This window comes from Panthera onca, chromosome A1 (genome assembly GCF_046562875.1).
Source record: "Panthera onca isolate mPanOnc1 chromosome A1, mPanOnc1 haplotype 2, whole genome shotgun sequence".
NCBI lineage: Eukaryota > Metazoa > Chordata > Mammalia > Carnivora > Felidae > Panthera > Panthera onca.
The window spans coordinates 129,949,367-129,975,127 of NC_138339.1; the positions used below are offsets into that span (position 1 = coordinate 129,949,367).

General features: G+C 45.7%; 1 protein-coding gene across 1 annotated transcript in view; it reads right to left on the reverse strand.

Moving 5' to 3' along the window:
* LOC132681576 (uncharacterized) overlaps positions 1-25,761 on the reverse strand; it is a 67,324-nt gene that overhangs the window by 16,978 nt on the left and 24,585 nt on the right. Inside the window, exon 4 of the mRNA XM_078432485.2 lies at positions 7,457-7,497. Coding sequence (XP_078288611.2) covers positions 7,457-7,497 — 41 coding nt within the window. The remainder of the gene's footprint in view (positions 1-7,456; positions 7,498-25,761) is intronic.

The window sequence follows — 25,761 nt, forward strand, 5'->3', positions numbered from 1 at the left end:
ATGCTCCTGACAAAAGGCACTGTCCAGGCTGGTGGAGTGAGATACTGGGGTTCAAAGAGTCCATCTTTGCTGATGGGAGCAAGCCTCATGCACGAGTGGAGGAAGTATTGCGGCATGCTGTTGTAATGTGTTTCTTCCCTGGCAGTGTCTGTTGAAAGCTGGTTGCATCAGTTTGTAATGGTGTGTAATGACATCAAGGTGGACCTCAGCTCTGCCCCCAGAGAAGTGGCTTATCAGCACAGCTGCTACAGGGTCATTCATAGAGAGGTGGCAGCTGGACTTCCCAGGGACTATTACCCAGGCCAGAGACACTGCTGAGGATCTGATGTCATGGGGGGTGGGAGTAGGTCCCCTGAATGTCTATGTTTGTGGGTAACAGTCTGGGTTCCAGACGATGCCTAAACTCCCTGGCCTCGGGGTCCAGATTAGGAACTTGCAACATCTTGCTGAGGACTTGGTTCAAGTGCCCAGGCTGAGAATTTTCCTTCCTCTCTTTGTGGTTAGAGGCAGCCACCCTAGCAATGGCCACCTCCAGCACACTCTGGTCAACAATGGGCAGCTTGGACAGGAAAAGACAAGACGCAGGCTTACACACTACACCTGGGCCCCATCCCAGTACCTGGACCATGAACTTTCTGCTGTGAGAAGGACAGTGCAGAAAGGCCTCAGAAGCTTCCCCCAGACCCCCGGGCCCTCCACCATCCAGCCATGGGCTGCCTCTTCTGTCCATGTCCCTGCATGTCTGCCCCATAGCATCGTGTCTACAGAGCAGGAGTGAACAGGAAGGGGTCTGGGGCCTCTTGCAACTCAGCCAGGCGGGACGCTGGGGGGCCTCGGCTGACTGCATTTGGCAGAGGGACACAGAGTGGTGTGGGATGAAAGAGGACAAGTTAAACTGATAAAGACTACATCAATGGAGGTAGCCAAGTTAGGAACAAAGAAATCTATCTCCAACTGCCCAGTCCCTACTCCCCAAATTAAAAAAAAAAAAAAAAAAAATCCCTAGAAGTGAAAGAGGCATGAATAAGGAAGCCAGGGTGTAAAGTTATGAGTGTCTTTCCACTGAAGCTGTAACTCTCCACTTCTCTGGCTTCAGTCTCCCCCATGGGAAATGGGGGGGATGCTCCCAGGTGTTTTCTCCTGGCCCAGGAGGGCAGAGGATCAATGGCTCTGCTGGAGTGGCCAGAGAGACACAGTGCCAGGGGCTGTGCCTGTGCTGCCCCTGGCTGAGACCTCAGCCCCCATGTGCCATCTCACCTCCCTCATCTGTGAGATGCCACATGGCCAGCCCTGCCAGCCAGAGTGCCCCTACCCCTTCCTTTTGTCTACTTTACAAAGCGTTTATGAAATGTTTCCTTTCTGTGTTTCAGGAAATGGGTGGCCAGGAAGAGTTCTTGATTCTAATTTTTCCCTAGAGTTACCTATGCTTCAATGGTCTGTAGAAATTAAACAAAACTAAGGTTTGACTAGGCCAGGGGAGGGAGGAGGCAAGAGAATCCAGAGAGCACTCCAGCAGCAGAGCCGTGCAGGCTGATCTCAGGGGTAGCTGAAGGGTGGCTGGGCTCTGGGGCACTCCTCCTGGGCATGAGGTATGACTGGGGCCTAGGCCGTGGGCCTCTTTGGGCTTCACTATACTCATCCCAGGGGATAAACAAGCACATAATGCCCTCATAGTAAAAGCATCAAAGAGGCTACTGACCTGGAAGCACAGAGGCTTAGTGGGCTTAGTGACCTAAGGCACTCCTAATGTCAGATCTAAGGGAATCCCATCCAGACATGGCCCGGATGTCCCCTGAATATATACTTGACCTTAAAGATCCAGCAAGAATCTGTTATTCAGGAAGGTATTTCTTCATTTTCTGAAACTGTTGATATTTTCCAGTCAGCCATATAATTTCTAAAAGTCATAAAAATCTCTCTCCTGGTTTCCTTTTATTTACATACTTATCTTCCTTCTCAAAATACTCCAGTAAGTAATATTTCCCCATATGGAGAAGTCACTAACACAGTACCCTCTACCATGCATTACAGTCAAAAACCTAGAAAGTGTATTTTTAAAATTCCTGAGTAGTCCAGAGAGGTCACAAAGCTCATACGAAGAACACCTAAGAGGATCTTGCAGGGCTCATTCAGGGACTATTCTTATTTTAGAAGCAAATTAGAAAAAGTTTCTGTATGGTCAGAGTCCCAGTGGGAAACAGATACACACTGCACAGGTAACAGAGGGGACCTTAAAGAAGGACAAGGTGAGCAGAACTGAGGCAAAGGACAAGGGAAAGAGAAGCACCCTGGAGCCAACACCAGTGGGGGAGCTGTTACCTCCTACCTGAAGGGAGGAGGGCAAGGGAGTGGTTACAGGAACCTAGACAAGCCTGGAGGGGAGGGCTGCCCACAGGGGTTGTGCCTGAAGGGTGAAGCACACAGACCCTGCAGACTGAGGCCTAGCAAGTGAGGTGAATGGGATAAAGTATCCTAAAGCACCTAACATTATCCTCCAGGGTCCTGCAGGGACTTTCTATTGGCCAAACCCAACTGGAAGCACTGGTTGATAAATTCCACAAAGGTCAAATCCTGCAAGGTGTGGGGAAGGGTAGAAAATGGGTGGGGCCAGGGATCCCGTGCACTGTCATCAGGTTTAGCCACTGAAAAACAGTTGATTAGAAGTTAATGTGCTGTAATGTGGCATTCTCACCATAAATAAATGGGACAAGAGACAGCCCGAGACAGAGATGACCACAAAAAGGGTTCAAGGGATTTAAATGCAGTGATCCTGGTCCCCATCATGGAGGGACAAATTGCTCTACATAGCCTAATAATTCCAAGGTACACATGCATGTTTATAAACATGACTGAATTACCAGCAAAGGGTTGAATGTGGTCACTGCACTACTGAACAGAGCTTTCAGGGCAGGGAAGATGATAACACAAGGTAGAGATATATCTCATTCCAAAAGAAGTACAACAGGCCTTACAGTTAACACGTCAGGTCAGTCACATGTCCTAATCTTCTTTCTCTCCTGAAGTGCTGCTAAAATGCCAGTCAAGAAATAAAATGGTATAGTGGGGGGAATGGGTGAAATAGGCAATGGGCATTAGGAGTGCACTTGTCATGATGAGCACCAGGTGAGGTATGGCAGTGTTGAATCACTATATTGTACACCTGAAAATAATTTTACACTGTATGTTAACTGGGATTTAAATAAGAACTTAAAAAATAAATTAGATATAAATTTAAAAAAGAAAAGAAAGGTATAACCCTTCAAGCGCAAAGAGAATGGTAAAAGAGACATCAATGGATGAGATTTTAGCACACTCCAGAAAGGCGGAAAGCAGGTGGAGGAAGCTGGTCTCCTAGGGACTGCAGAAGGGGATGTTGCCAGGAGGCAAGCCCCTTCACCCTCAGAACCCTGGAGCAACTCAGACTTGAGGGAAATTAAGTATTATGATGGTGGTGGTCAGGTATAGGAAGCAGTGGGGTAAAGAACCAGGGATATCCTCCTAGATCCCACCTCACACTCCATCCCACATAGCAGGTGACTGAAGACCCTGAACAGGAGAGGCTCAGGCAGAAGAGATGGCAGATGAACACAAGGCTGCAAATGGGGGATGAGGGCAAAGTCTGGAGAATGAAGGGTGAGAGTCAATGTCCCCACTCTTCACACTGCACCGTGCCCCAGGCATATATCACACCATTCTGGAGTGTGGCGAATTTCAAACATGGCTGCAAATTTTTCTGACACATCTTCCTCTGAGAAGTGGGCGTCAGTCTCCTTCCCTGAATCTATGTAGTCTTGTGACTACAGTGGAAGTGATGCCATGTGACTTCCAAGGCCAGGCCGCAGAAAGCCATGCAGCGCCCATGTTGCTGGCTGGAGCATTCACACTGGAGCCCTGAGCTACCACATAAGAGGCCCAACTCCCAGGCTGGATGCTAGAGAGGCCATGTGCAGTCTCCCCAGTCACCAGTCCCAGCTGAGTCCAGGCTTCCCGCTATCCCTGCCAAGTGGAGAACCATCTTGAAAGTGGATCTTTCAGCCCCAGCTGTTCTAAATCCCAGCTACGCAAGCCCCCAGTCATTTCAGTCATCCTAACCAGGGCCCCAGATGTGGTGCAGCAGAGAAGAGCTGTGCCTTTTCTGAATTTCTGACTTGCAGAATAACAAAACGGCTGTTGTTGATGCTACTAAGTTCTGGGGTGATTTGTTATGCAGTAATAAGTAATGGGAACAAGGAGTCAGAGTGCTTCTCTTGAAAAGCAGAATGGCTCAAGTAGTGGTTCTCAAAGGGGTGATCTGGGCCCCAGGTGACATCTGGCAATGTTTATAGACATTTTTGGTTATCACAACTCCATGAAGGGAGGCTGCTACTGGCATCTGGACGTAGAGTTCAGGGATACTGTTAAACACTCGACAGTGCCCAAGAGCCCCTGACAATAAGGAATTGTTTGTCCTAAAATATCAACAGCACCAAGGTTGAGAAACCTAGCTTCAGAGAAGAGTGTGGCATTTTGAGGCTTGGTAACAAAAAGGCTGGCTTGCTACCTATAGTAAAGCCCCAGCTGATAGGTTGTTCCCAAACACACAGTTTGATTCATACTTTTTATTGCATCATTCATAAATATTAACAGGCAGCCACGACATGTGACATTTGAGGAAAGCCTCCAACATGAAAGAGAGAAAACAAACAAACAAAAAGTAGCTAGGTGGATATAAAGGCAACAAAGAGAAAAGAAGAATATTAAAACAAAACAAATAAACAAAAGAAAAAGAACTCCTTCAGAGAGATAAGAGGGCAATAGCATATCCATAGAACAAGAATGTGATATTATGAAAAAAGGCACAGAAAACATGAATATTTGTATATTAAAAATATGAAGGCCACAATTAAGACAAAATCAGCAGAAGGGTTGGAGGATAAAGTCAAGTCAAGTTTCCCAAGAAAGTAGACCCAAAAGGCAAAGGGAAGGGAAATAAAAAATATAAGAATATCAGAAGAGTAATCCAGTAGATCCAACAGGTAAAATAAAGGGGAGAAAATTATCAAAGATATAAGATTTTTTCCCCCGAGACCTCAAGGACACATAACACACCACTTAGTTCAGTAGTGAATAATGTGTCTACAGTCACTACTGAGTCAACCAAAAATCATGTTATCTTCTTACTGGGAGATGGAGGGGGGAGAACTGGAGGCAGCTTTGTAGGAAAGCTTAATTTTTGTCTCCCACAAGAAGTCAACAGATGTCTAAAATTGGCAAATCAGGAAATAACAGTATGAACAGAAATAGGAACTAATGAGAGTAGAAAGAGGCTTCTCTAGAGAGGGAGAAGCACCAAGAAAGGTAAGGAGGCAATCCTTATTACAAGCTTCCTGTACTGTTGATATATAAACCATATGCATGCATGATTTTGATAAAACAAATTAATTAAACATTGCAACGTGATGGGACTGAGTTTGATTACTTGGAGAATTCACTTAGGTGGGTGATCCCTGCCCCAAGAAATGCTGAATAAATTGGCACCTCATTGATGTGGGTGGGGGTGGGGATAGGAGCTGGCAAGTAAATCTTTGGGGGTCACCAGTCACTGGCTCCCTTTCCCAGCAGGCTGTATTTGCTTGGGAAATCCTGCTCTTGAGCGTGGATCCTGCCAGGCTGCCAAAGGAAAGGGGAGCTAGTCATCCTTTTAGGAATTTAGGAATTCACTAGGATTTCCTGTCTCTCCTACTCTGGATGTGGACAATATGCTGGGTTTCTGAAGGCCCAGGGCCCCTCCTGTCATGTGCTCAGCTGCCAGAGGTGGCTGCACACACTCCTCATCATCTCATGGGGCAGATGGGACTTGACTCACCGTATCTCCTACCAGGACCTCCCCAGGAGCTGTCAAAGTGGGGAACATGCCTGTAGGGTTTGAATCTTAACTCTGAGGTACATCTCCTTGGGCACCAGCCGTCAGGTCTAAGGGTCCTTTTTGTTCTTTCCTTCACCCACCTCCCTCCCCCTTCCCTCTCCTTCCTGCCTCTCCTTCATTCCTTCAGGGCTTTGCCCCAGGGGCTGCTCAGCTGGCTTGCCTGCCCAAAGCAAGGCAGGGTTTTTTTTTCTTTTAATCTTTCCCATTGTTACTTCTTTTAAAAATTACCTCATTGTTAAATAAGTAACAAGTATTCCTTGTAGAAAAATAAGAAAATATTAAAAATCACCCACAATTCTACCAGCCAAATAAAACCATTACTTGTCTATGAATTTCCAGAATGTTTCCAGACTTATACACTGGCAGAAATATTACTGGTTCACATCTCATCTGGGTACCCAGCTGCTGAGCCCTCAACCCAGGCCGGACCCTGTGCTGAGGCCTTTAGATGTGTTAATCCCACCCAGTTCTTGCAACCATGTTATTATGCCCATTTTACTGGCAGGTAGTAGAGGCTCAGGGAGATCACATCACTTGCCTGAGTTCCCACACGGGTTAAGAGACTGATCTGGATTTCAACCCTCCAGCCTGAGTCCCAAGCCACTTGCCTTGCATGTTTTGTAAGCTTTGTTCATTTTTTCTTTTTCCTTTTTTCCCCCTTTACTTAGCAATATATGCAAATGTCTTTCTGCCAGTAAGTATACACCTAGGTCATTCTGCTGCATGATGTGCCCTTGTGTGGATGTGCCAGGTTTTAAAGGACCAATTCCTTTTTCTTGGGCTTTCCAATGTTTCTTTCTCTTTTTTTTTTTCTATTATAAAACAATGTGGTTATAAATATATAACCTTTGCACATATACCTTTGCACAACTATGATTATTTTCCTAGGATAAATTCCAAAAAGTAGAATTGCCTGGTCAAAGCCTGGACACATTTTTAACACTGGTTTTAAAAAGCCCCTTTTTGAATCAAGTCAGCAGTACACACACGTTGGTACAAATTTCCCTACCATCCATTATTTATTGAGTGTTTTCACTCTTTGAAATTTAGACCACATTTAACACAGAATCAGATAACTCCTACGCAGGAAGCATCCTATATTTCTCTGGATCTAGACCTAAACCATCCTTGCTTAAAAAAACAAAAACAAAAACAAAAACAAAAACAAAAACCCAGGACACCCTGACTTCAGTAGGTTTGGCAGAAGAGCGAGGGATGAAGGACAGAGGCCTGGAGGGAGGTAAGGAAAGCAGAGCAGGAGAGCCAGGCTGTGGGCACAAATGACTGGTTTGGGGGAGGTTGCTCTGTTTTCCCAAGGGAAGCACAGTCTTCTTGGGTCTAAAGACCTTGCAGCCACCTCTGATGATTCACAGCTCAACACTGAGCTGGACTCACTGTCCCCAGTGCCCACACTCTACCCAGGAAGTCAACACGAGTCCCCTGTGTTACCCAGCTGCCAACACTTTCAATACTCTAGTCTTCCTTGAATATCTTCCAAGGCCCTTTAAGTTGGGAAGTCCCAAAAGAGACACAGTCTTATTGTTCTCTTACCTTGATGTTGTTTTCCTCCAATAGGCTGCAAACCCTGGCACCTGGAAAAAAAGGGAAAGTAAATGATTGAGGCAGTGCGCTGAGGGAAGGCCTTGGGGTAAAAGAGGCCTGCATGGAAATGAAGTGGGGTGTGCTCATCTGTGGTGAGTTCTTCGGAAGCCACTGAGGTGTGAGCTGGCTGCATGCTGGCCCAGGTCAAACACAGGCATCATGACTTCCACAGAGGGGCATTCTCCACTTGGGGCATTTCTTTCACACCGAGTCTATTAATGCTCCTATGCCAGCAGGAAACTCAGTGATCTTTCTACCTTGTCTCAAAGGCCTTTTATAAACAGTAAGTCATCCTTTCATGTATTTTTAGTCATATATCCATTCATCGGATATTTATTCGACACCAACTGTATGCCAGGCACTGTTTCCAGGCTCTGGAGATACAGCAGGAGACAAAACAGATAAAAACCCTGCCCTCAGAGAGCTTGCAGTCTACTAGGGGAGATCAACAACCAAAGAAAGAAAAAAAATATATAATATATAGTAGTCAGGAGAGGAAAGTGCTCTGAAGGAAGAATAGAGCAGAGAAGGGGAAGGGAGCTATGGAGCAGGTGGGAAAGTGTACCAAATTCTAAACAGTATGGCCAGGGAAGGTGAATTATGACCAAAGACCTGAAAGAAATGAGGGCAAGGACCCTGACATTTAATAGGAAAGAAGATTTCCAAGTGGAGGGAACAGCATGTATAAAAGTCCAGATGTGAGAGCCTGCCTGACATGGTACAGATCAGTGGGAAAGGGTGAGGTGGCCAGAGGAGAGTGAGTGAAGGGGAAGTAAGAAAGAGAATCAGAGAGACAGCAAAGCTCTGAACATGTAGGGCACTAAAAGAAGGCCCTTGAATGACCTTGAGCTTTGACTCAGATGGGAGCCACTGGAGAGTTTACACAGAGAATTGCAATGATGTGACTCACATTTTAACAATGCCACTCTGGATGCTGTGTTGAGAATAAACTAGGCAGCACAGGTAGAACCAACCAGTTAGAAGGTTATTGCAGAAATTGTGGCAAGAGACACCGATAACTTGGACTAGAGAGGCAGCATGGAGGTATTCAGATATGATCAGATTCTATTGAGTAGAGCCAACAGGAATTGCTCATGGATTAGAAGTAGATTGGAAATAAAGAATTCAGATAGGGCTCTGAGATTTTTGGCCTGAGCAAATGGGAGTCCAGAATTGCCATTATCTGCCTTGTAGAAGCCTACTGATGGAGCACGTTTGGGGGAAGATAAGGAACTTGGTTTTGGACATGTTAAGTAGGAGATGCCTTTTAGACAGTTGGAGAGCCCTGTGGGCAGGTTGGATATATGAGTTCAGGGGAGAGATCCAGGCCCCAAAGGAAGACTTGCAAATACTCATCACATAGCTCTTTAAAGCAATGACCCAGGAGGAGATCACCAAGGGGGTGACTGTCAGTAGGGAAACTGTCAGTCTAAGGAATGAGTCCCATTCAATTATTCAGCAAAAAAGACTGAGAAGGATTAGCAAGTACAGTAGGAGAGAAACCAGGAGAAAGGGTTTCAAGGAGGATGGAGCAATCCATTGTGATAGGTCAAGTCACAGAATTAATCCTTGGATTTGGCATCATAGGGTCAAAGTTGATCTCGGTCGAGGGCAGATTCAGTGGAATGGTTTTGGGATGGGAACCTGACTGCAACAGGCTCAAAAGAGAAGAGCTGAAGTCATCAGCCTGAAGGACAGAGTGAGCTGGCAGCAGCAGGAGACTGGAAAGCAAAGGGGTAAGTGATGATCAGATAAATTGCTTCTACCTTCACTCCATTAGTTTATAAAATGTAACGCACAAAGCCACACTCCCCCAACACGTGTCAGTGGCAGCCATGGTCACCAAGCTGAACCAGGTTCTCCAGGTCACTGAGCTTCCTCCAGTTCTGGCCCCGTGAGCCACCTATCTGCCTGTTTCCAAACTTACATGAAGTAGTTCCCATTTTCTCACTGTCACCTGTGGCTTTAAGATCAATGCCCACAGCTTGGGGCTGCTGAGTATGCCCTCTGCCGCTTACAAACCAAGATCTCACTTGGGCCCCTGGTGCTGATGGGAAGTCAAAGGGAACAGGATAGGCAGCGTCCCTGGTCTCATGGAGCTTGCTTTGTGGTGGTGGAGATAATCACCCAAGAGACAGATGCCCAGGCAGGTCATTTCAGATGTGGACAAATGCAATGAAGACAATAAAATGGGTGTGAGAGAGGGAGAAAGCATGGGAGGGGCCTCCTTCAGCCAGACTGTGTGGTCAGGCAGCCTCTCTGGGAGATGGCACCCAGCTAGTTCTCAAGCTGGCCTCTACCCCACTCTTCTTGGGCTTTCAGATCTCCCAGAGCTGGCTGGGGCCTGTGGTCATCTAAGCACAGGGCCAAAAGGAGACATTCTCTTTCTCTTCTCTAATATATACTGTGGGATTTTCTCTCCATGATTACAAAAGACATGCATTTTCACTGAAGGAATTGGAAAATATTGAAAAGAGGAAAAAAATCACTTAGAATCCTACCACCCAGAGATAACTACTCTTCACATTTGGTATGCATCCTTATAGACATTTTTCTATGCATACATACATATAGTGTTTAAAAATGAGATCAGGTTGTCCATTCTGTTCTGTGTACACTGTTTCAGTTATGAATTTTGACTAAACCTATTATAAGCACTCTTCTGATGTCATTTAATCTTCTACATGATGATTTTTAAAAATTTTTTAATGTTTATTTATTTTTGAGAGAGAGACAGAGAGAGACAGAGCGTGAGCAGGGGAGGGGCAGAGAGAGAGGGAGACACAGAATCCGAAGCAGGCTCCAGCCGGACTCGGGGGCTCAAGCTTAGGAACTGCTAGATCATGATTTTAGCCAAAGTCAGACGCTCAACTGACTGAGCCATCCAGGAGACCCTACATGATGATTTTTAAAGGCTATACAGTATTCCATTGAATGCATACTTTTGCCATACTTTATTTAAACCCCAAACACCGGCCATTTAGATCATTTCCAAGTGACTGCTACTAGGAGTAAATGCTATAGCAAACAATCTTGCATCTTTTTTCCCCTCCCTTAGTGGACTGGGTTTGCAAATCACTGATTATTTTCTTGGGTTAAAAGAAACCATCACTGGCCAGTGGGAGTGTCATGGGTCTCATGGCATCAGGAAGCAGCCTGAAGCTGAGGACAGTGGAAGGGCAGAGCTGAGCCAAGTACCAAGGAGCCAGAGCTCACTCAGATGCCAAAGGCTGATGCAATCCTCAGATATACCCTGGTCCTGAGTTTTCCTCCCTTGAGGGCATAAACAATAGGAAAACAATAGGCCTCTCTTAAACCCAGTGAAAAACAGAGGGATTCCCCACCTGAGCCAAGAAGAGGGTGTCTCCTTCTGATGTAAGCATAAAGAGCACTCCCGCCTTCCCTTGAAATCCCCTTGGGGAAGCTCCCCTTTCCATCCCTCCCTGGGGAAAATATCCAAGAGATCAGGCATTCAGCCTTTCTTTGCGGGGTGGGGGGGGGGGGGTGCTGCCAGGGAAGGCTTGGAACACAGAAGGTTCTACATAAATGGCAGCTCCTCTCCTATCTCTGACCCAGCCTTGCTCCTGAACCCTTGAATTCCCCAGAAGGGCTGGCAGGGGCAGTCTATGTCCCGTATGAGAGGAGTGTCCTGAGAAGCAGTGAGTTGCCGGGGTAAGGTGGGAAAAGAACAAGCCCAGGAGACCACAAGACCTGGGTTTGAATCCCAGCTCTGGCACATTCCAGTCTCATTTTGGGTAAGTGACTTTACCTATGGAATGCAAGCTCCATAAGTGGGGGACTTGAGTCTGTTTTGTGTACTGTTATATCTGCAACACAACTAGTAGATGTTCAATAAATACTATGCCAAGGCAATGCATGATTCTTTTTTGTTGTTTAACTTGAGAAAAAGAGTGAGCCGAGGAGAGGGCAGAGCAAGACAGAGAGAGAATCTTAAGCAGGCTCCATGCTCAGCACAGAGGCTGATGCAGGGCTCCATCCCACGACCCTGGGATCATGACCTGAGCCAAAATCAAAGGTCGGATGCTCAACTGACTAAGCCACCCAGGGGCCCAATGCGTGATCCTTTCAAAGCCTCAGTTTGCTTATCTATAAAACCTATCTCATAGGGTTGTTGTGAGGACTAAATAAAACATGGGTAAAATAATATAGTGTCTGGTATTCAACAAACACCAGTCCAAAGCTCTGGAAACTTGCTTCCATACCCCACATCCCATGGCATGGACAGGAAGCCCTGCCGTTTCCCCTTACTAGATAAAATTAGCTTGCCTCCACTCTGCTCACTATTTGCTGCCCAGACAAGCCTCTGGTCTGGTACATATTGCACCGTGTGTGTCTGCTTGTCCAACTCCCTTGTTAGGGTTCAGGGCAGCTAAAGGACAAGAATTTTGCTTCCGTATCCTCTGCGCCTCTGAATAATACTATGAAGTAAGCAAGGTTGTTATCACCATTCTACATTTAAAAAAAAATTTTTTTAATGTTTTTATTTATTTTTGAGACAGAGAGAGACAGGGCATGAGCAGGGGAGGGGCAGAGAGAGAGGGAGACACACAATTGGAAGCAGGCTCCAGGCTCTGAGCTGTCAGCATAGAGCTCGATGCAGGGCTCGAACTCACAGAGTGTGAGATCTTGACCTGAGCCGAAGTCAGACGCCCAACCGACTGGGCCACCCAGGCGCCCCCACCATTCTACATTTAAGGAAACTGAGGTTCAGAAAGATTAGGTGCTTTGCAGAGTAAGATCTAAATCTGGTTCTGATTTCTGGGTCCCTGCTCTCTTCTATGTGATTCTCTTGTAAATGGGAGTTGGGGATGGGGGTAGTGAGGAAGAAGCAAACCGGTTTCCATGTCCCTGAGGGAAAAGGCAGGCAGGACTCCAAGAAAAAGGAGGTACTTGGGAAATCAGCAGGGCACTGACATTCGTCTGAGCCCCATCTCATCTTCCTGTGGATAATCATGTGAGCTGCAGCTACAACCCCCAAAGACCTGTGATTTGACTGGTCTGGGACAGGCTGATGAAAATGCAGGGGTTCCCAGGTTCCCTTTATCAATGTGGAACCCAGCCAGGAAGGGGATTTGGGTTTCCTCAGCCCAGAGCTTGAGGGTCATGGCCCCCACAGCAGGGGGAGTGGCTGCAGGGCACCTGCTCAGAGCTACCCTATCCCCAGCTGTGGGGCGGGAAAGGCTCCCCACCAGACCAAATCTTGATTTACTCATCTCTGTGACCCCAGGATCCTGGTGAATGGTGACAGGCCCCAGCCTCCAATGCTGGCAAGTGAGGGAGAGGAGGTGGCTAGACCTAGGCCAGGGATGTGAAGAGGAGGAAACAAGAAACCAGGAAGAAGGGTTTTTAATATTGGGAATGGCCACTCTCTCTGTCTCCCTCCCCCTATTAAACTGTGTGTTTCTGGAGGGCAGGTCTGTGGCTGATTCATCTGGGTCTCTACCACACCCAGTAGATTGCTTTGCAGAGAGCTGGTAGTCACTTAATGTAGTTTATTGGAGGTATAACTGGAAGCCAGTACCCAAGATGACAGATGGCATCTGCTTTTCATGCCAGGGTCATCCGGGAAAGGGCCTGTCTGACTGGTCTGGTGTCCTGACAGGGACAACCCTGGGGAGGGTCAGGCACTCTTCACCTGAGGCATTAAGAGTTGACCTCTCTCCCCAAACTGCACCCAAGTGACTATCTCTCCCTTCTTCAGCCACAGAGAGACCTTTTGGGGGAAACCTTCAGGATCTAGGTATCGCTCTGGCAATAGAAATGGACTGGGTATGTGGTGTGACATATTTGTCCTCGGGAATTTGGGAGGGCTGTGGGCCACAAGAAAGAAAAATCTAGAGCAAGTATCTCTTTATTGAGAGTAAAACTGATGCTTTTACCTGAATGATCAGATCAGCAGATTCTTTTTCCACCTGCCATTACCATAGCTTGCATGTACCAGATGGCTATACTCTTGCTGTTGCATGTTTGAAATGATGTCTTTTTGCATCCACATAGCCAAGAGACACATGAAAAGACGCTCAACATCCCCTATCATCAGGGAAATGCATATAAAACTTACAATGAGATCTCACCCCACACCTGTCAGAATGGCTAAAATAAAAAACACAAGAAACAAGTGTTGGTGAGGATGTGGAAAAAGGGGAATCCTCAGCTACTGTGGTTCCTCAAAAAGTTAGAGATAGAACTACCCTACTATCCAGTAATCACACTACTGAGTATGTACCCCCAAAACACAAAAACACTAATTCAAAGGGACACATGCATCTCTATGTTTACAGGAGCATTATTTACAATAGCCAAATTATGGAAGCAGCCCAAGTGTCCACCAATAGATGAATGGGTAAAGATATGGTGCATATATATATGTATATGTATGTACTATATGTATATGTATATGTATATGTATATGTATATGTATATATTTATGCATATATGTATATATATGCATATATGTATATACATATGTATACATATGTATATATGTGTGTGTGTATATATATGTATACATATGTATATATATGTATATTATGCAGCCATACAAAAGAATGAAATCTGCCATTTGTGATGTCATGGATGGAGCCAAACAGTATCGTGCTAAGCAAAATAAGTCAGTCAGAGAAAGACAAAAAACATGATTTCACTCATATGTGGAATTTAAGAAACAATACAAACAAGCAAAGGGAACAAAAAAAGAGCAAGAGAGACAAACCAAGAAACAGACTCTTAACTCTAAAGAACAAAATAGTGGTTAACAGAGGGGAGGTGGGTGGGGGGATGGGTGAAATGGGTGATGGGGATTAAGGAGGGAACTCACTGTGATGAGGCCTCGAGGAGTGATACACAAAAGTGTTGAATCACTATATTGTACACCTGAAACTAATATAATACCGTATGTTAAACATACTGGAATTAAATTTAAAAAATACAATTAAAAAATTGAAAATAAAATGATGCCTTTTTTCAATCCTTGTTTGCCCATCAGTGTAAACGGAATCTCCCTCTGTAGATGTGCTCTGCTCAGAGCTTGTAGATGGCCTCTACAAGGCCAAATGCGGGATGAATCTATCCACACACATCTGTATAGCTTTAAGCTTCACGCTGAGGGTACCCACACCCTGTAACAGGGACATCCCAGAAACCGGTCATTACACATGTCCATCCATGTGGCTGGCCTTAAATTAAGTGTACAGATTTACATCTAAATTCCTCAGCCTCCAGGTCACGGCCCACTACACCTGTCCACACCCCGATGCCATTGTAAGTAAGCCATTGGCTTACTTAATACTGTGGCTCAGGTGTGATGCAACTGGCTTGACCAGATGGCTTTGCTTAAGTCAGTGGTTCTCAAAGTGTGGCTTCTAGACCAGTAGCATCCACATCACCTGGCCCTTGTTAGAAATGCAAAGTCTCAGGCCCTGCCCCAGACCTGCTCAATCAGAGTCTTTGTGGGGGGGGGGGGGGGGTGTCCAGCCACCTGGGATTTCACAAGGCCTCCAGGCAATTCTGATTCACACTGAGGCTCAAGAACTACCTGGTTATGGGACTCCCTGAGCCTGGGCTGCCCTTCCCAGGCCTCTTCTGCCTCTTGTCATCTCAACCCACTTTTTTTTTTTTTTTTTTTTAATTTTTTTTTTTTTTTAACGTTTATTTATTTTTGGGACAGAGAGAGACAGAGCATGAACGGGGGAGGGGCAGAGAGAGAGGGAGACACAGAATCGGAAACAAGCTCCAGGCTCTGAGCCATCAGCCCAGAGCCTGACGCGGGGCTCGAACTCACGGACTGCGAGATCGTGACCTGGCTGAAGTCGGACGCCCAACCGGCTGCGCCACCCAGGCGCCCCCTCAACCCACTTTTAAAGTTCAGCACAATACTATCCCTTTCAGGAAGCCCTCCTAGTCCCCCAGCACCTGTGAGTGTCTCTTCCCAGAACACACAGCTCCTCTGCCATTCCCCTCCTCATTCTCGTGAAAGGGCTTCAGTTTTGCTCCTCTTTACAGCAGGTGTTTTCTGCCTCATTTTACAGCAAATTGTGAGCATTTGTTAACTGCCTCCCAGATGGATTCCACTCTCATGCATACACAAACGTTACTCTGAAGGCACCTTTAGGAGTAAGGGCCTTACTTCACTCACCCTGTCAACAAACATCACATGAGAGCTGGCTATATGTGACAGGAACTGTGCCAGGCACTGGGGTTTCAGAGATGAAAAGTGTGGTCCTATCCTTCAGGAGGACCAAATCATATAATACACCCTTTTCTGATGTCTGCCTGATTTCGTTCAACATGCCTGTGAGATTCATCTATGTTGTTCTGTTTCATCATTGTTCTTTTTTTAAATTGCTCTGATGTGTTTCATCATATGGATATGACAAAATTTATTTCTCCATTCCATGACTGATGAAGATTTGCGCTGTTTCCACTTTGGGACTTCTGTGAATAAAAATACTACAGACACTGGTGGACATATGCATTCACTCCTCTTGAGTGTACACGCGAAGCGGAATCGATAGTTTATGAAATGGGTATAATCCCAGCTTTCGTAGGTACTGCTACACATTTTACCACATGATATTTCTGCCAGGAGTGTATGAGGGTCTGCCAATATTTGGTATTATCAATCTTAAGTCTCAGTCCTTTGGGACGGCATATAGCATATCTTGTAAATTTTAATTTGCTTATTGACTATACACATATGCAGTTTTAAGATGTTGCTGATCCAGACTTTTGCCTATTTTGTCTTTTTCTGATTGACTTGCTGGAATTATTTTTACATTCTAAATGTAAGTCCTCTGTCAGGTACATTACTGAAAATATCAGTCTGTGACATGCCTTTTCACTCTTTCACTGGTAACTTTTGATGAACAAAAGTTCATGAAAGGTCAATTTATCATACACTTCATCTATGACTAGCGCTTCGTGTATCCTGTTTAAGAAATCTTTATTTTAATATCAAGAAATCCAGTGGACACAGAAATAATAACAACAATCACTAATACTAGAAAACACAAAGAAGTAATGGAGAAAGTCTGACTGTGAGTGTGGGAAAAACTGGTTCTGATCATGAGGGTATGCCTGCTTGAGTGTGACGTGCAAAGCCTGGGATTTGTTCTGGGACGGGATGGAGGTGAGAGGTGAGTCTCTGATCAGTTTAACAAACATGTGCTGGTGTCCAGTTTGGATGGGGTGCCATGCCAGGTGTTGCAGATGGCTCTGTGGGGCAGGGGGAACCTGGCTGACTGGCTCAAGAGAAGGACCACCTAATTTCATGTGTGTTAAACTGGACCCAATCCCCCAGTCCCTGCAGACTTCCCTTAATCCAGGCCCTGCTCCTCCTCCTCTGTGCCAGAGCTTGCAAAGACAGAAGTGTTGACACTTGTCCAGCTGGCTCAAGAAGGGGAAATTCTGCCTCCTTGAGTCACCACAGCATAAGGAGCTTCACATAACAAGCACGGGACTACAAATGATCACTATGCTTGTTTCGCTATGCTGCATCACTTCCAAAATCCCCTGTGATGCTTTCGAATGAAGTCTGGATCCAAAAACTTTCCCCATGTTTCCCCTAGTTTGAACAGAACAATACCCAGGGAATCACAAGCTGATTTGTAAAACTGACTTCCCCAAAGAAAATAAAACAGATCTCAGAGTCAAGGTTATAATATATAGTCTGGAGTGATCAAGCCCCCACTTCTGCTGGGGGGTGGCAGTAGAAGGTTAGTGTGGCCCCTGTCACCTTGTCAAGAGGACCCCAGCTCAACAGATGGACACAAGCCACCTTCTGTGACCTCTAGGAGAAAGCCATCTCTAGAGTCCCTGGGACGGCTTTCTCCCCATCCAGCTCAATGGAGATATACTGCACACGGCCTTGGGAGCTGACAGAAGTGGTGCACAAGTCCCCAACATCATTGCTGACAGAAGCATACCTTCTCTCTAGGGCAGGGCAGGGACCACAGCTGGGTGACAGACATTCATTTCTAACTTGTCCACATTACTAGCCTTGGGGAAAACCACAAGTGATCTCTAGCAGCACCCAGGTTCCTTGTTTGCACCTGTTCCCCACCCCTCCCCACCACCTCTTCCCATGTACCACCCTCTCACAAAACTCAGAACTCCAGAGCAGGGTCAATCAAGGGGTCCTTGAGATCCACAAATGGTATGTAAAATTCTGGATATTTGTACATCTAGTTCCTTTAATTCTGGAAGGGCTGTGTGACCTCAAAAAGACTAAGAACCACTGGACCAGGACCTCTTTAAATAGAAAGCATCGGTTTAATAAAGCTAATTTGCATTAATGAGTTATGCATCTTTAGCTAACTTCACTTCCAAAATAACATCTTGGGAAGGAGAATACTTAAGTGAAAATATATTTCTAATGGCAAACTTGAGGTATAGTTAAAATTTGAGCGGGGGGAGGATGACAACGAAGCACGAGGACCTTCTTGCTTCCTTTAAGCCACTCCCACTGGTGCATACAACCAGTTTTTCTAGATACTTTTTTCTAGATACCAGTAGTCTAGATACTTTTCAGAGGCTACTGGAGTGAAGACAGGAGTTAGTGACTAGGATGTGTCCAAAGACACAAGCATTTCTCAGATAAAACCCAGCCCCTTAGATCTGAGAAACCCTTGAGGCCACTGAGGTTCCTAAGACCTTAACAAAGAAGAGAGGATTCCCACCATGACTTAGGGGCCCAGGAACCCTGTTTCTATCATCATACCAGATCTCAAGTGGGCAGAGTGGCCTGGAGCACATGTTCCCTCCTAAAAAGGCCATGTCTCCAGAAGCCCTATGTCTGCTGCATTCTGGGTCCTCACTCTCTGCTGGTGACAAGACAGAGCTGTCCTTATGAGGAACAATCTGAAGATCCGGCTCTTGCTCCTCTGGTCTCTCAATGAGCTTCCTGACGTAGACAAGGCCCTGCCCCCACTATAGTCAGGAGGAAGTGATTCTGTAAGGTCTCCCAGGGACTCCCGGGGCTGGCTCAGACATCAGACTGTTAAATAAGTGGGATTTTTTTCAGTGTTTTCAGAAACTGTTGTTTAAAAAAATATATAACCATCCAAACTGTTTACGTAACCCTTGGGAAGTCTCGACAGATATGGCTCCTTCTTTGTAACTGTGGCCAGGACTTAAAAAATAAAGTAGAGGGGCTGTCAAAATCAGAGAGGCTGTCATGTTCTAGCTCTGTGCTTTTGTAACCTAGTTCAATATTTTACTCTACTTTGAGAAGTTTCTTTTCATGCACTTTCCCCCTTTTCTGTTTTGCTTTCCCTTCATTGTTGGCTGCTATACCCCGAACACCCCTGACAGTTACTGGGAACATCACAACCATTACCCTGGAGACCAGAATCTGCCCAGAACTCAGGTTTGTAGGGATGTTTAGAATGACTATGCTGGAATTCATTTAAAAGCCTAGCAATATTCTATTCTCATAGATATTCCAGGCCTACGTGCCTACATATTCAGGCTCTACATGGCTCCCTTCTCCCCTCCACTCAGTTGCAGGGTCTGCTCTGTCTCTGGGTTGTCCTCTTGGAGGTGAGCATCAGACCACTTGGTCCAACTCTCAGAGGTTCAGCTCTCTAGATTTGTGCCAACAGAATCTCTATGGTCCCTAAACCACAAATTCTGAATTACGATTCTAAGGGGAACGCAAAGCTGCTGGAGGACAATCACAGTGTGAAGGTGATGGTCTGGGCTTCCTTCTGGAATCACCCTGGTGTCTACATTACTCAGGGCCAATCATCCAACTAGAATCTGACTTTTGTAGGAAAACACGCACCCCCCCCCCCCTTTTTTTTTTTTAAAAAGGCTATTCTTCTTTTGTTTAAAGCAGTGGTTTGGATCATAAACTTCACTGGTAAAAAAAGAATTTGATGAGAATTATGTGCCCACCAAATGCACAATTTGATACCACTTAGGAGAGAGGGTGGGTCCAACCCCAGAAGATAAGCCTGTGAACCCAGAGATAAGGACTTTGACCTTACAACTGGCCTCCTCGCACTACAAAGCTCTAAGAATTCCCAACCACTGCCAAATCATCACCAACAGCCAAGGCCTCAGCATAGAACCCTCCTTGCTGATACCTGCACTGAACACAGTAATAGAGAAGACAGAGGCGCATGGCCCTCGCCCTGATAAGAAAACTGTAGAGGGTATCCTGAGGAGAAGCCCAGGGAAGAGTGGAGGGTGTGGCCACCCCAGCCACAGCCTCCTTCAGATAAGGGACAGTGGCCAAGGGACATCTAAAGTGCGTAGAGAGTCTGGGCCAGCAGTTCTTCCTCTGTTCTCTCCACCCACCCTCATCCCTGCCAAGCTTTGATGTTAGCCCAACTATGCCCACCCCAGAGATCCTCAGCCATTTCCCACAGGTCCCCTCCCAGAGGAGTTCTTTAATTTCTTCTTACACCCATAAGGAGAACGAGCAATGAAGAAATGCAAAATCCCAACTCCCAAAAATGTGGTTTAAAAAGGGAAGCCCCCCAAAAGTTCCCATCTGTCGACTGAGGCAATAAAATGATGACTTAAAAAATTTGGGGTCTTTCCAAGTCATGGAGGAATATATGAACAGAGGAAGATGTGCTGTAGTTTTGAAACTCTGGCTTGGTGCCACACTTAGGTGATACCCAATGACAGTAAACACCCTCTCCCCAAAACCCTCTGCCCACCTCACCCTGCCCATATGAAGCCCAGACAATTCAACATTTATTGACCACGGACTGTGTGCTTCCAACCCTTCCAGGCAGTGGAGTCCGCAGCGTCGAGGTGCTTTGAGGGGCAGGTCAATATTTCAGTCAATATTTTCTGTGTACCTACACTGTGGTGGGTTTTGAGGTTTGAGGGGGCAAGATTTTGAGAAAAGTGTGGCTAAGAATACTCCAGCTTGGGAAGTATTGACCTACAAATAGCACCACAGGTGCAAGGAACAATTGACTGCATGGGGCGATCAAGGAAGGTGACCCAGAGGGGTAACATTTAAGCTGGGCTTTGAAAACACATTTTGAGAGGTATAACTGGGGAGAAGTGGCATTCCAGGCAGAAAAAACAAGGTGAACAAAGGTCAGGGTTGGGGTGGGGAGTGGGAGGGTTATGGACAGCTGGTTGTGTGGTGTGTGGCAGGTAGTCAGGACAGTGGTGCCAGAGCAGGGGATCTGGGAGCAGGAAATAAAAGGCAGGCTGCAGTTCCTGGCGGGCATGGACAGAGTGGCAGCTTGCAACTTCAGGATCTGCCAAACCATTCGGGTCAAGGTCACATTTTCTCCTGGGAACCTCCCAGCCAATGGCAGATTAAGGCAGGAATGCTAGGACCTGTCTATTTCTACCCAGAGTGTGACTCACCTCATGGGCAATCATCTCTGCATTGGAACCATTCCCTGGGCTGGCTGAGACCTTCTCCACGCTGCAACATGGTTGTAGGATCTTCCCACCCACTTCTTCCTCAGGACTGAGACCCCTACCACAGTCAGACTGCCTCCTCCTGCCCCCTTCCCTTTCTCTTTCACAGATGTTACCTCCATAAGTCTCTTGCACTCCACGTGCCATCTGGGTGCGTGCCTCCCAGAGGGGACCCAAACAGACTGGAAAGGTCCCTGGATGGATGCTCAGTGTCTGGGCTCTGTCCTGTTGGCAGTGAGAAGCCATCGAGGCCTCCTCAACAGGGAGAGGTGCGATCACATCTGAATTTTGTGAAAGTAATCCAGCAGCAGAGTGAGGAAGGAACCAGTGGGGAGGAGCAGTATGGCGAAATGACCGTTTAAAAGGACACAGCAGGGGCGCCTGGGTGGCTCAGTCGGTTAAGCGTCCGACTTCAGCTCAGGTCACGATCTCACGGTCCATGAGTTCGAGCCCCGCGTCGGGCTCTGGGCTGATGGCTCAGAGCCTGGAGCTTGTTTCCGATTCTGTGTCTCCCTCTCTCTCTGCCCCTCCCCCGTTCATGCTCTGTCTCTCTCTGTCTCAAAAATAAATAAACGTTAAAAAAAAAAATTAAAAAAAAATAAATAAAAGGACACGGCAGGGGCGCCTGGGTGGCGCAGTCGGTTAAGCGTCCGACTTCAGCCAGGTCACGATCTCGCGGTCCGTGAGTTCGAGCCCCGCGTCAGGCTCTGGGCTGATGGCTCGGAGCCTGGAGCCTGTTTCCGATTCTGTGTCTCCCTCTCTCTCTGACCCTCCCCCGTTCATGCTCTGTCTCTCTCTGTCCCAAAAATAAATAAAAAACGTTGAAAAAAAAAAAATTTAAAAAAAAAAAGGACACGGCACTTATTGATAAGAGGTTTTGGCAGCATGCACAATTTACTATGTAGGTACCCGTTTACTCAACAACCTCAATTTTAGAAGTCCTATAGGAACAATGGCACAAATGCGTAAAAATATAAAGACGAGGATGTTTATAGTAGCCTCACATATCAGTCACATGACGGTGGAAAACTCCACATTCATCTGCAGGAGGGAAGATGAAAAAATGGTGCATTCATGCAGTGAGATAATACCATGCAGCCTTTGAAACATAGGTGGTATAGGTCTCTTTGTACCATCTCAGAAAGACATACACAGTATATCGCTATTTTAAAAAGCTAGTTGCCGGGGCGCCTGGGTGGCTCAGTCGGTTAAGCGTCCGACTTCAGCTCAGGTCATGATCTCACGGTCCATGAGTTCGAGCCCCGCGTCAGGCACTATGCTGACCGCTCACAGCCTGGAGCCTGTTTCAGATTCTGTGTCTCCCTCTCTCTCTGCCCCTCCCCTGTTCATGCTCTGTCTCTCTCTGTCCCAAAAATAAATAAACGTTAAAAAAAAAAATTTAAAAAAAAAAAAAAAAAGGCTAGTTGCCGAACGCATATACAGCACAATCTAATATTCATGAACAAAACTGTGCCTATGTGTATCTTTTACGTTTGTTTGTATAAATAAGTCTGGAAGGAGCTACTTCAACTATTGATAGAGGTTACTTCTTGAGGTGGTAGAGATTTCACTTTTTACTATGTATTTTTTTTTAACTGAAGTAGAGTTGACAAACAATATTACATTAGTTTCAAGCGTACAACATAGTCATTCAAAAAATCTATATGTAATACTATGCTCACCACAAGTGTAGCTACCATCTGTCATCACACAAGGCTATGTTTTGTGTTTTTATAAAGCAGTATTCATACAGAACTTCTGGCTTTTATTTATATTTTGTTTGGGACTTTTTTGCATTTTCTAATTTTTTAGGTGATGAATATGTTTCATTTCTCTTATCAGAAAACAAAATTTTAATTAAAAAACCTCCATGTCCACTTAGAAAAAGATATAAAAATTCTTCATATTACCTTTCCATAGAAAAAAAAATTAAAAAAAAAAATGGGACAGTTAGGAAATCTGTCAATGGCCTGGTCTAGGTAAATAGGAATTTGAGGTGAGCTGGAATAGCGCTGAACACAGGGTGGTGAAGACAGGAGTCCCAGAAGAAGCCAAGAGTGCTATCCTGGGTAGTGGGTGGAGAAATCAAAGAGGGGGGAGTGGGGGAAGGCGCAGGGGGAGTATGTGTGCTGAGTGTGCTGGCCTTCAGGAGGCTCAGGCCAGGACAGCTGGTGTACGTGAGAGGTGATATTGGCTCTTGTCCCACACCTCAGGAGGCCAGTTGGGGATCAAAATTGATGACCTACAGGAGATTCAAAACTCACCAACAGCACTCACCAATGGACAAAAATGCTAAATATAAACAGTGAACCATTAGGAAAAAAACCTAGAAAGATATTGGTGGATATTTATCTCATCTGAATGGAGAAGGACTTCAAATACAAAAGCAAGTAGCATTTTAAAACTCTAGAAATTTTAACATTAAAAAAAACACAACACCTCTGCTTTAAAAACAAAACTCATAAACAAAATCAAAAGGCAAGCAAAAATGGGGAGAATAATCACACTTACAGAGAAAATATTCTTCCTATGTAAAGAACACAGGTAAGTAATGAAAAAACATGGTCCAGAATTAAAAAAAAACCAAAAAACACAGAGCACTTTGTATTAGAATTTGGTGCAGTTACATATAACAGAAAACAACACTGGCTTAAACAAGATGGAGGTGATTTCTTTCTCATGTTAAAAAAAAAAAAAAATGCCCAGAGGTGTCAGTCCAGGGCCAGCATGGTGGTTCTAAGAGTCATTAGGGACCTATACTTTTTCTAGCTCATTCTACCCCAACCCTAGGGCACAGCTCTCATGGTCAATGTTGGTTGCTTGAACTCTAGTTATAGTGCTCTCATTTAAAAAAGTAGGCTGGGGAGGGGCGCCTGGGTGACTCAGTTAAGCATCCGACTTCAGCTCAGGTCATGATCTTGTGATTTGTGGGTTCAAGCCCTGCATCAGGCTCTGTGCTGACAGCTTGAAGCCTGGAGCCTGCTTTGGATTCTGTGTCTCCCTCTGCCCCTCCCCCTCCCCCTCCCCCTCCCCCTCCTCCTCCTCCTCCTCTTCCTCCTCCTCCTTCTCTCTTTCTCTCTCAAATAAATAAAACAAACAAAAATAAAGTAGGTGGGAGAAAGGGAGAATGAGTAGAAGGGCACACGCCTCTCCTTTTCAGGCAACTTCTTGGAAGTACCTCATGATACTCTCACCTTACATCTCATTAGCCACAACTCAGTAACATGGCCATACCTAGCTGCAAGGAAGTCTGGGAAACATAATCATTTGGTTGGCCAGCAAAGGGCTCAGCTAACATCTGGGTTCGTTACTAAGAAAGGGGACAATGGATACTGGGAAGCAACTAGCAAGTTCTTGCATACATGTGAACGGAATTATCAAAATTAATACAAATGTAAAAGATTTTTAAAGGGTCAACCTTACTAATAATCAAGTAAAATGTAAAGCAGCCCTCTTATGGTTTCCTCCAGCTATGATCTTGAAGGACTGGCCAGACAGGCAGGAGATGATGTCCTAATAACAACCTCCATATAGCTGTCCATGGAGAGAGTCCCAGGGTAAAGGCCCTTCCACCCGCTGAATGGCTCCTGGCGCTTCTCCCCAGGGTCTTCCTCCAACCTAAGTGACATCAGATTCTGTAAATGCTAGGAATGGACAAAATTCTTCACCCAGGGATTCTCTAACTAAACTATGGCTACAGTTAAATTTTAGGTGTTTTTGAAAGTTCCTTAAAAAGTAATATCCTCATGCAAACTGAATCAGCAGTTTCAGAACTAAAAAAACCTCTGCCCTGTGCTTGGGGTGTTACAAACTAAGCATGAAAACTGACCACTGAAATAAAAACCAATGTCAGGCAGAATTAGGCAACCCCAAGTTAAGTCTTTTCGCAAATTCAGAAACTCTACTTCAGCTCCGAAGGATCGTAATGTCAATGCTGCCATACCTCAGAACACACAGAAGATATGGCAAGTGTGGAGTATGAAGGCTTGTCAAGTTCTGAGGCCTATTTTTAATAGTTACTATGCCTTTCTGCATTGCGGACTGTCTCCAGGCCCTTCTCATTATTTACTAGAAAGCCTGTCTTTAGCACCCATTTCTAATTTTTGCTCTTCTTAAATGGTTGTGGATAGGGAAACAAAAGTAGTAACAGATATTTAGTGGAATCTGGGGAGATAGGTGGTCTTCTCTGCATGGGGAACAGTGGGATGTAATGATTAAACAGACACATGCTTAGCCACAAGTATCAGGAACACTTGGATTTGAGTCTTAGTTTTACCCTCTGCCCCATAGGCCCTTGGACAAGTTATCAAACTTCTCTGAGGCTCACGTTCCCTGTCTTACAATGGGGTGAATACAGTGCTTACCTCCTAGAGTTTATCATACTGTCAGGGTCCTGCAGGAAACAGATGGCATTCTCAAACTGGAAGGGTTTAAGGAAACCAACAAGGAATAGAGGGGTACTTTGGGTTAGCAACGGTGGGGAGCTGTTACCACCTCCAGCCTGAAGGTGTGAAGGACGAGGGTAGGGAGCCCAGAGAAGGTGGCTGTCAGAATGGGTGAGTTAGGCTGTAATGACCTGGGGTGGAGCCAGAGGAATAAATTCTTTACCTAATTTTCCTGTGTCCACTGATCTCCACTGGCCAAAGTCCGAAGCCAGAGACAAGGTACGTGATGACGTACTGCATACAGGTCAGCCTCCTGGGGCACAAAGGAGGTGGAGGGGGTGGGGACCAGATGTGATGGGGCACGTGGAAGAGCATTTGGGAAGGTTAAACAAAAACAGAATGTGATGAGCTTAGCACAGTGCTTGAACATAGTAAGTCCACAAATCCTCAATA